The sequence below is a fragment of the Perca fluviatilis genome, chromosome 8 (assembly GCF_010015445.1).
Source record: "Perca fluviatilis chromosome 8, GENO_Pfluv_1.0, whole genome shotgun sequence".
Taxonomy (NCBI): Eukaryota; Metazoa; Chordata; class Actinopteri; order Perciformes; family Percidae; genus Perca; species Perca fluviatilis.
Window position 1 is genome coordinate 10,174,219 of NC_053119.1, and position 11,343 is coordinate 10,185,561.

Sequence of the window (11,343 nt, forward strand, 5' to 3'; positions counted from 1 at the left end):
ATGACAGTTTTTTTCTAGCTTTTTAAATGTTGTTTGAATGCAGGTATGCTTTATTTGAACTATGCATCAGTGTATTTAATAAACAGCTGCTGGAAATCACAGAGCTCTGAAAATAGAGCTTTCCACTCAAGAAAAAGCATTAATCATGCTTTCTGGGCTTGTGTGTTTCCTTACGTTATAGGTTCTATAAATACATACATACATACATAACAACTTCACATGAATGCTAAAAACAATAACACAATAAACATGCCAGCTTTAGAAGAGATTTAATAACTCTGTAATTACAGATTAGAAATTCCAGAGTACAATTCCCTTTTCATACAGCTGATAAATCATAAAATGTCATTCTTTCAAAATACAAAAATAAGTCACTGGACACGTACCTTACAAAATGCAATAAATAGTGATAAAAAAGAACACCAAAAACATGCACAGTTTGTTTGAGAGTTAGAAAATGTAACCGTTACGGGCACTTTCTCCCTTGTGCGTCACATTGCGAAGCCTCAGGAAACTGTATGACTCCTCTTTTCTTGTGGTGTCATCAGAGGGTTTCTTACCCTCATTGATGCATCATGCTACTAGTACAGCTGATATCTGGTTTCTGTTGAGCGAACCTCTCCAGCTGCAGTGGTTCCGTTTCATGTTGTCCGCTGAATGGCCTACAATGTCCATTTCTGCAAGATACCACAATACAAACCAAACAGATGGATTGTGCTGCTTGCAGAAGGCATTTATAAGTCATCAACCAGTATGTTGGAATAGTTCAGTAATTTATTTTATTTCTAGAAATCACCCAAAAGATATTTAAAAAAAAGGACCATGGCAACGTTTAATGTGTTTTCTGTCACTTACTGCAAATGATGTTCACTTAAAAAGGTGCCCTGTGGTGTTTTCTGCATGCAGTGTTACCCAAAATGTAGTGCGTGCCTTAAAATGTTTTTCGGACTGACAAATCTATGTTTACTTCCAGTATGGTTGAGGTCATTGGTTCACTTCATGTCATGGTTGTATGAAAATCAACAGACTTCTTTGAATTGCTTTGGTAATCAGTCACAGTGGTTCAGAGTTATTTACAGTTAGGGTATATGCACCTGAAACTAAGTCCAATTCCATCTAGTTCCAACTAAATATATTTAGAACTACATGGTAACAACACTACCTGTGTGCTACAGCAGACAGGCCTGTTTCTTCTCCTCTCATCTGTCTCTTTTAGTTGGAGGAGTTGCTGCTTTGCTTTACATCCCCATGCAGCCCACTACAGCTTTCATACTCTGGATCCACCTGCTCTTCTTTGATTGCCATCCTCTTAGCATCCTCTGCAGAACAAACGCAACATCAAGGTGTTAGATCTTCATCTCAGACATAAATATGTCAGTAAACATAAACATAAATATATCTGTAAAAATGACAAAGATGTACCCTGCTTATGTTTCGGAAAATCCCAATAAGCAGGTATATCTTTGAAAAAAAAAGAATTGCAATCCAACTTGTTTCAACTGTACTATACAGCTAAAGGGAATTTTTTACCTTTAGCTAGCTGCAGATCGAACAAGTACTGTGTCTCTTCCACCTCGGGCCTTGGTGCCAAGCCTTTCATCTGGTCTCGCAGTTCCTTCAGCTTGATGTAGAAATGAACCTTATCCTGTGCACGGGGAAACTGGGCACAGCGGGGGCTTGATGACGGCATCAAGTAGCACACCTAGGTAAAATGAAATTTGCTATGAGGATTGTCGTTTGTATTGTTGAGTATATTTTAAGAGTAATCCAGGTACTGTTTTAACATACCGTTTCAGTTTCTGGGATTTTGTAAGGCTGTAGACCAAAGTCGAGATTCTTTGCCTTCACACCAAAGGTTTCTTTGCAGAATATTTCATAAATACCTGACAAAATTAACAAATGTCAATACACTGTTAAACTTACCCAATGGCTGTACGAATAAGCCATCTAAACACTTTCACAAAGTAAAGTAGTTTTTAAGTGTTTTAATAACTGTACCTTTTCCATTAAAAGCTGCTATTAATGGTTTGTATTTCTGCAGCTTGTCAAGTAACTGTCGACCTCCTTCACGAATCTCCTTACTGGGACAAAACATAAAACCAGAAAATTATTATCTAGGTTTGTTTCAAGTGACACACAAAATTACATTGGGGGTGATTTTTACCCAGAAAGTTCTCACTTATTAGAGCTTATAATTCAGTCTTAGTCTACTGTTACACTAACTTTAAATAATTCTGTATAAAGGCGTGAACTAAAATTACTGCATTTCCATAAGCTTAATAGATCAATGCTGTTTTGTATTCACCTAGAGAGGTCCTTGCTACCAGGTGTGGTCCTCTCTACCATGTTGGTAAAGCCGATGCTATATTTCTCCGGCAGGCTTTGGTCATGCATGTAGTTGAGCTGCTCGTCAGTTAGACCAGAAAGAAACAGACATTTCCCTGGATAGGAAAGAAGAGTTGACATTTTAGTTAGCTTAGTGGCTATCGAGGCACATCAAATACATTTTAAAACACTGGACCCAGAATTACAGAACTTTATAGACATTGTAGCTGCACTGAATCTTCAGGACTACATCAGCACAAACATTTTTTAATATAAAACAATGTGCTCTACGGATACTGGAGAGATAAATATTTAGTGTGATAAATGTTCTTGGGGAGCTTGAAAAATCATTGTGCACCCTGATTTTAGCAACCTCCCCCTTTGAATACCTGTCTGGCAAAAACCTCCATTGATGATACATTTTAAAATGGCATTCATACATTTTCTACAGACCCCTTAAATGTTGATATTCCCTTCAAAACTTCCAAGTTATATATATAAAAAACATATTTCGACATGGTACAAGTTTCAAGCATTATGTGCATTCTGTTTGATTGTTGCGGTGAAACGCTCAAGCTACATAATTTATATATATATATATATATATATATATATATATATATATATATATATATATAGTGAAATATTCAAACCCAAGACACCATTTATATGGCTGCAAAAAATAAAAAGTTACATTACTTTAGAAAATGTCATTGTAATTCAGCCTGATGCTTTTAAGATAAGTGTTGGTGTGTATTCCCTTAAGTCAGTAATGAAATTGAATTTCAACATACAGAAATGGTTTCCTGGGTTTGGATAATGGCGTCCTTTGAAGGCTGACAATAGTCCTGGGTTAATTCCAATCTGAGGAGAAACATGAAGGTGTTACCATGGCAACAGACCTGAAAATTACAGTTTTTTGTGACTGAAACCTTACCAAATAGACACACTGTCTTTACATCTTTTTTGGTATAACTGGCACCAATTCGGTACTTATTCAAATAAACAAATGTATTAATTCTTAATAGGTCTCCAGTATATAACTCACTATCAAAATGTCAAGATTGTAGGATATAACGTCTGGCAGGGTTTTGGCCATAACCTCAGCCACTGACATGCCGTTGAAGCGGTTGAGAGCCCTCTTGGCTTTTTTTGCCGCCTCAATCTCATTCTCCTCCTCCTGTGTCTTGCCCTCCTCCGCCTGCTGCTTAGGAGGCCGGCCTCTCTTCTTCTTCACTGGTGTCACAGCTAGCACAGAGAGAGGAGGAACATGTTGTAGATATTACTATACTAAAATACTAAAAACTTACTTAAAAAAACAGTTTTTGGTGTGGGGGGGGAAATGACTTTGATCTATTCCATACCTTGAGGTGGACCAGCAGGCTGAGGTTGGTGCTGAACACTTGGCTCCTGCTGCTGTATTGTATGTTGGTGCTGAGGGGGGTGCAGGTGTGCAGGATGCTGCTGCTGCTGCTGCTGCTCCCTGACGTTTGGCTGGTAGGTCAGCTCCTGGTAGTGATTTTGGGCCGGGGGGTTATAGTTCTGGTAAAAAGGTTCTTGGTATACAGGTGGTTCGCGGTGGACAGACAGCTCGGCCATGACAAGCTCATCTCTGGGACCTTCTGTGTAATGGCCCGTGTTGTGATACGGCATCACATACTGAGCCTCGGGGTGCTGCTGGCTGGACTGGTACCTAGAAAAGAAAGGTTGCATGAGAGAAGTAGAGAGGAGGAGGAGGAGGAAGAAGGTTAAAGAGAGAAGGGAAACAGGACCCAGACACAGCAAGAAAGGAAAAATTATGTCTGGTGCTCAATGGGGGTGCCTGAAGAAGTGGGTACGGCAAACTTACAACACACAATACTTACAAACATACATGCGTGGATATACACCTGTTTGTATTCTCTACAGTTCATTCAGTTTAGAGTATGTCAGTCAAGCTCTGAAAGTATTTTTCATCGCTTTATTGCGTTTGGTTGGTTTTGAGCATAGAACCTAGAACCATAGAAACACTCACACATTGCACCCACAAACAGGTGGGACTGACCAGAATAGAATGAAGATATGAAGATACAAAAAATTGATAGGACGTCCAAAAACATTGTGAATATGATCAATATGAAAACAACTACAGGTCAGGCATGTGAGTGAAAATTTATTTTACAGTCATGCCCATTCTAAAATTGGCAAATAGGCTGAATAAGAGCCACTGCAGGTGTATTTGTGAAGCCTTTAGCAAGTGATGGTTTAATTACTGCTGGATAATGTAGTAGCATGTCTAAATTTTAACATTTCAGGATATAGCCTTAAATCCGTAAATGTGTCAAACCAGCTACAGAGTACACATAACGCAATATCATAACATTGTTAAATTAACTGACAATTACATTTGCCAGTTAATTACATTTATTGCTACATACCTGAATTATAAATCAGAGTACTCCAGATTCAATGACCATTTTATTATATGGTTATTATCATTAATGATTACACTATCACTTGCTACAAGCCTAAATGTAAAGTATACAGGTATGTATGATGTCGTGCGTCAAATGCTGTTAATTTTTCTTCATCTCATGCATGAAAATGAAGACGTCAGGGAGATAACATGAGAAGTTTCCCATGACCCTGCCACCTCCAACACCAACTCACCACTGCTGAAAATAATCCGTAGGAACCGTCAATGATGTATACTGGTTTTCTTCCATCTTAACTGTTGACTTATTTGAATAAATTAACATTCATTCTGCTGCCAAATGCATCAATTCAAACTGGAGATGTGAGCTATGTGGAGATTATAGCACATACGGTACATTGCTGGCACAAAGAAGACGGACGCTGCTAACGTTACAGGAAGATGGAAGGCTTTGCTAACAGCGAGCCCCGCTGTCTTCAAACCGCAAGTGACCTCTACATTAACAAAACATAAGGGTATATGAGCAAACTAACATACCTGTCATACATTTTGTTCTTTAGTTTTTCAAATAAGGAGACGGGGGGCTGGGAATCCTCCCAAAACAAAGACCATTTAAACGCTCAAAACGCTTTTGCGCAGGTCGGGTGAAGGCTTACCGCCACTCCTTGGTTAGGAGGTGTACTGCATGAGTAAACTAAAATGAAAATTCAGGACGTTTAGTCACATTACACAACTATACTTTTACAACCTTACAACCAACGGCCGATTAACACTGTAACGAGCTACGTGGAAGAAGTCAAAGAGCCACAGGTAGATACATCTTCTAGTAGCTAGTAGTAGTATAAGGTAGTGTATTTACGTTCACAGATGTCATCAACCTACCCCAGTGTCTCAGTCATGATAACCCAACAAATGTAAATTAACACTAAATCAAGACTAAAACCCAGGTAACATAAATGCATAACGAAAACATTTACAGAACATCTTAAACACTTAAACTAGGGCAGGAACCATTAATAACATAGTCCCATGATCTTTTGCACTGCAGTGCAGAACAGTCAACACAACGGCATCCTTCCTGCCGCCGGCCGTAAATAAAGCAGTACAGATTATTTGTTAATTCAAACATTATAAAACAGACACGGGGTTATAGTGCATGGTACACAGACGGTATGAGTTGATGAGAAATATCTCTAGATGGCGGCAAATCACGTATACATGAAAGCAGTGCACCAGCACGAATTTACGTCGACGAACATAACAGCCAAAGATTGTGTTTTCGTAAAGAGCAGCACTCCACAGTTAAAAACTCTATGAAAAGGACCAATTCAAAATACACACAAATGGTGAAAACCCATATCCGAACCCTACAGATTATCCAGGGTATTATTTACTCTCTTTTTTTTCAACGTCCCTCTTCAACTTCCTAAATTGGCACAACAATGTAAATTAAAAACATACACAGCACTGTATGTGGCTAACAAAAAAGAAGAAGCTAATGTTAGATCTACGATAGCTAGCCTACATCAACAACCAGCTTCAAAATGGTGGAATACAAAGTGTTATTTAAAAAAAAAGCAATTACAATCCACCCCAACCAATGAATTCAAAAAAGCGGAGCACACGAATGCACTTAAACCGGGGAACAGGGAACAGAATCTTAACCTTTGTGGTATCACTAAATAGAGGCAGAGTGCGAGCTCACTTTACCTAGATTATCTCCGTGTTAGCTAGCTTAACAGCTGTAGCATGACCTGCTTCTCCTGCTTGTGAGTCCCAATGACAGGCACTTGGGTTTTACGATGGTGGATATTAGCTTCTCATTGCTGCCTTTAATTACAGTCACAGTGAAATAAACAAGGTAAGGTCTTACTAGAATCGCTATATGTTAGTTTTTGTATATTGATCTGTCCCCATTTTCTGTATTTCAAACTTTTACACCTGGTAACGTTAACTGTATCGTCGGGGCTAACAACATTAGCTTTCCTGTCACTGGATTCACTGTGCAGGTGGTTAGCCATACAGTACATGTTTGAAATGTGTACAGGCACGATATTAAAATTGTGAACTATACTTAGCTAGAAACCCTAATGGTAAGGCATACCCATACAGGATACCAGTTTTTGATGTGATTAATCATACTGACTAATTATATGACGAATAGCCCTCAAAAAGGGAGCAGACAAATTATTAGATGCGGCATATCATTTTAAATAATTTATTAATGTCTTCCTATTTCCCCCCAGATTGAGGAAGTGTGTGAAGATGCCAGCCGGTGTGTCTTGGCCTCGGTACCTGAAGATGTTAAGTGCCAGTATGCTGGCAATGTTTGCAGGAGCACAGGTCGTCCACCAGTACTACCTACCTGATCTGGTGAGGGACACAATTAACCATTTTTTCACATTGGCCCAGTTGTGATTTCGAAATGAAATCAATAAACAAGTCTGCAAAATATTCAGATGCATTGGAATTATTATGACAATCATCAGGTTTTTGAAAAGAAAATACAAGACATCTTGCACAACTGATATATAGTTGAATTAAAACCTGATAAATATCTTGGGTGAGCTTAGAATTATGTTGCTTATATAAATAACAGTTACATATTGAAAGTGTTGATCTCTCTCTGCCAGAGAAAGCCTAATATAGTGTCATACTGTACATACTGTGCAACTGTCTCTCGCTGTGTAGTGCTACTTTTATAACACAGGATAGTATGTGTTGTTATACAGCTGTAGTATTTTCCAGCTGTACTGTATAGCAACACGTGTTAGTATTTTTCCCACATTTCCTATAATGCAATTTGACAGCCACCACAAGGCGGGTGTAAAAAGTGTTACTTTTACTCAAAGATGGGTTTATAGTCATACATACTCTATATATGGTATGGAGGAATCAGTCAGGGATTTTAAACCAATTTGCTTTAATTTATCAAATACTACTGTGTCAGAAGTGGTCCCAGAAAACACCAGTGACACTAAAGACAGACTTTTACAGTTGATGTTTTAGATCACTGAAAGTTAAAAAAAAAATACCACCCAACCAAACAGTTTTTCAGTGTGTAACAGTCTTTGCTGCTGTTGTTTCAGAGTATACCAGAGATCCCACCAAAGCCTGGGGAGCTTCAGACAGATCTGCTGGGCTACAAAGTCAGAGAAGAAGCTGCTGCTGCGTTACAGCAGCTTAAAGCTGAACAGAAGGCGGACTGATAAGACATTTTACTTCCTGCGATGGACACCCTATCTATATCTATCTGTCAAGCAGACTTTGTCCAATGTTTCAGGCTGCCACTTGCCTGGAGTAAAGTAATTTCGGGGACATCTGCAAATGGATATTTTCTGTGTTTGATGGTTTCTTCTAATGGAGCAAACAGGAGTGGATTGAAATGCCACACTGTTGGCGTCTGGCTGCTCGGATAAGGATCTTCCCTAAAACAAGATAATTTGGTTCACACAACAGTTGTTAATACACCTTCATCTTATATCGCTTCATCCCTTTTGAATGTGTTTGCATTTTCAGACCGAGTGCTGAAATATGTAAAAGAACGATCCATGAACACATGGTAACTGCTAAGGTCATTCAATAATTAAAATGTATTTATTTTGATTGTTTTTGGTTGTTCGCTAGCAGACAAAATTAATTTGAAATAAAAATTTACTTAACCTTTGTCCATTACTTTGTAGTAAGTGTCAGTGCTCTCTATGGAAATACTGACAAACTTGCTAAATTAATCATTTCCAGCGTTTTGCTTCTCCCTGTATGTATTATATTATTCTAAATTAATTATTTGGGGGTTTTGGACTGTTGTTCAGACAAAAAAGCTACGTCAAAACATCACATTCAGCTTTAGGAACTTGTAATGGTTATTTTTCAGTATTTCTTTGACATTTTAGTTAACAACTAATCAGTTAAGTTAAAAATGTTAAAACGGTTCGGTTTTATCAGTATGAGGCCCTATTTATTTGTCAAAGAGGTGATTTGAAATCTGCCCTACTGTAACTTTTACTGTGTGACTTTACGTTTAGTTTTGGTTAACATTAGGGTAAGGGTTGGGGTTAGGCTTGTAATTGTGATGGTGTGATCATGTCATTGAGTGACAAACAAGTACTAGTGTGTGCGCGTGTGTCTGTGCGCACGCACGGTGTTGGCGTATCATGGCAACAAGTTCAAACAAAAGTGAATTGGAAAAGATGGCGACGCAGAGGGAGAAAGACGCCGCTGATTATCTCGAGAAACACAAAATTTTCGAGCTCATGGAAAACCTGACCAGCATGCTCTTCTTTTACAGACCTGGTTAGAGCTCATTTTGTCTCTGTTGTAGACACCACGGACCTAACATCCTCTGCTAAAAATACTAGCTAGCTAGGTTTTGTAATAGCTAGCAAGCTAGCTAGCTAACTCAAACTCAGACACGTTTAAAGATCCTGACAAGTTTTTGGTTAGCTTTTCACTCTCTAATTATGCCTTTTTTTAACTGTGTCTGTGCTGGATTCGGATTGCATCCTGACTCTTCTGTTGCAAGAAAAAAAAAAAAAAAAAGATAGGTTAGCTAATACACTGTAATAAACATATCTTACATAATAACCATAAACACATAAAGCTAGCTAGGTTATTGCCTATAGTAACCTAAATGTGATTTGATGTGGCTCACAGTTGGATGTTACTAAGTTACTTAAAACTGTTCCTGACCAAATATTCTATTCTTCCCTTGAACATACCCAAGTGGTATATTGTCTACAAAGTGTATGTAAATAAAATATCAGTTTTGCATTGTTATATATTTAATACTTATTGTTAAGTTGTATTGTTGTTATTTGGTTGCTGCAAACTTTCCCAAAGGTGTTCAATAATTGAACCTTTATTGTGGTTTATTCTTTCATTCAGAGAATCCCAGAGAGTTTCTCGTTGAGCAGCTGGAACAGCTGAAGATGTCTCAGCAGAATGGTGTGAAAGGGCCGAATCTGTTCAACAACTCCAACCTGGATGCAGTCTTTGGGATACTGGACCCCGCTAATCAAAAATACATCACTTTTGCCCAATACAAGCAGGGTAAGCATAGGACATGGACACTATATTAGGCTTTCTCTGGCAGAGAGAGATCAACACTTTCAATATGTAACTGTTATTTATATAAGCAACATAATTCTAAGCTCACCCAAGATATTTATCAGGTTTTAATTCAGTTTGGTAGGTATATACTTTTAATTCACCCAATTATTGCGTCATACAGCAAAATTTAAAATCATCAAAGGAATCTTTTTGTTCAGAATATTGGCACTTTTAAATAAAACAACTTCTCACAGAGCCTTTCCCCCACAGCACTGACCACACTGGGCATAAAAAACATTAATGAATGTCCCGAAGGTGTAAATGAAGACAAAATATCCCATGAAACCTTCAAAACAGAAGCGTAAGAGCAGCTTGTAAAATCGAAACATGTTGTACAATGTTGAAGAATATTCACCAGCATTTTAAAATTCACCATACCATAAAAGTACATTTTGTCTAATTTTGTTGTTACAGGATTCAAGGCCTGCAGAGATGCTCAGCAACATATGAACAACTGTGAACTTATGTTTGATTGGTTTTCTTCCACTCAGCTGATGTGTTATTTAATACATGATATAATGTTGATATGCATTTGGAAGTTTTCATTGGGACTGGGTCTGTTGTAAAATTAACACATTTGATATAATTATTGTTAATAAACTTGTAATGTTAATATGTATTCTGATTCAGATAGTTTTCATTCAAGTATTCGCCAGCCTTTTTACACTAAAGTTAACAGTGTATTTTGAGGAATTTCTTCTAAAAACTGAAGGTTCATATGCCCTTAAGAAATATCACCATGTCAAGATGCAATATGTGATGAGATACAACTATTTATTAAGAGCTCTTAGAGAAGTATAGGATAACAGAGTACAGCAGGTATCATGCATCCTAAGTCTACATCCCAACTCAGCCTCCCACCTTACACTGTTGGACAGTTTAACAATGTCTCATAGAATATATATATATATATATATATATATATATATATATATATATATATATATATATATATATATATATATATATATATTATACTGTATATCTTCACCTAACAAGACAATACTTTGGTTTACTCCTCAGAATGACCTTGCCTGAAACATGATTATGAATACAGTGTATAAAAAAATAATATACACTCTTGTAAATACATATACATTTTCTCCTACAATATACTGTATGTAGTAATAAATCCATCTTGCCATCCAACCCATAAATGTCAACTGAAAGTTGGCGTGGTTTTGGGTATGTATTTTCTATTATATAAAAGCCAAACAAAAAGCACAAGTCTTATTCTTTTATTTGTGCTTTTGTTTATAATTAGCAGTGCCTATTACAAAAACCCAGCTTTTAATGTATATTTCAATAAATAAATAAATTAACCTAACCAGGCTAAGACATTGTAAAATATGACATGATCTTTGACAGTTGCTATCTGAATTTAAAATTTCAATGTAATGTTAAACATGTTATTATCATCATCATTATTAGTATTGGTAATACATTTACAATAATACGATATAATTTAGTATAGTTTAATATAACTTAATAATAAC

At 37.2% G+C, this 11,343-nt stretch overlaps 3 protein-coding genes across 7 annotated transcripts; 2 read left to right on the forward strand and 1 right to left on the reverse strand.

Moving 5' to 3' along the window:
- Positions 1-252: 252 nt before the first annotated feature.
- Positions 253-5,783, reverse strand: tdg.2 (thymine DNA glycosylase, tandem duplicate 2). Of its 4 annotated transcripts, XR_005640102.1 has the most exons (10): positions 4,975-5,779; positions 3,690-4,018; positions 3,374-3,573; positions 3,120-3,189; positions 2,306-2,441; positions 1,999-2,081; positions 1,789-1,883; positions 1,531-1,702; positions 1,163-1,319; positions 606-677 (listed from the first exon to the last, which is right to left on the reverse strand). XR_005640102.1 is itself a non-coding variant. In XM_039809350.1 (9 exons), coding segments are annotated over exons 1-9 (1,194 nt in total). In that variant the 5' UTR covers positions 5,287-5,783; the 3' UTR covers positions 253-1,212. The 4 variants fall into 4 exon arrangements, 3 of the variants coding, with proteins under 3 accessions (XP_039665284.1, XP_039665283.1, XP_039665281.1); XM_039809350.1 differs by having other exon boundaries at positions 253-1,319; positions 5,285-5,783; XM_039809349.1 differs by having other exon boundaries at positions 253-1,319; positions 5,276-5,783.
- A 656-nt stretch (positions 5,784-6,439) lies between these two features.
- c8h12orf73 (chromosome 8 C12orf73 homolog) lies at positions 6,440-8,413 on the forward strand. The gene is made up of 3 exons (XM_039809353.1): positions 6,440-6,599; positions 6,985-7,111; positions 7,828-8,413. The coding sequence occupies exons 2-3, from the start codon at positions 7,004-7,006 to the stop codon at positions 7,945-7,947; spliced, it is 228 nt and encodes a 75-aa protein (XP_039665287.1). The 5' UTR covers positions 6,440-6,599; positions 6,985-7,003; the 3' UTR covers positions 7,948-8,413.
- A 93-nt stretch (positions 8,414-8,506) lies between these two features.
- si:dkey-42p14.3 (EF-hand calcium-binding domain-containing protein 10) lies at positions 8,507-10,466 on the forward strand. Of its 2 annotated transcripts, XM_039809352.1 has the most exons (4): positions 8,507-9,031; positions 9,623-9,787; positions 10,058-10,148; positions 10,262-10,424. In XM_039809352.1, exons 1-4 carry the CDS (start codon positions 8,893-8,895, stop codon positions 10,305-10,307), a joined length of 441 nt encoding a protein of 146 aa, XP_039665286.1. In that variant the 5' UTR covers positions 8,507-8,892; the 3' UTR covers positions 10,308-10,424. The 2 variants fall into 2 exon arrangements, with proteins under 2 accessions (XP_039665286.1, XP_039665285.1); XM_039809351.1 differs by lacking the exon at positions 10,058-10,148 and having other exon boundaries at positions 10,262-10,466.
- Positions 10,467-11,343: the final 877 nt, after the last annotated feature.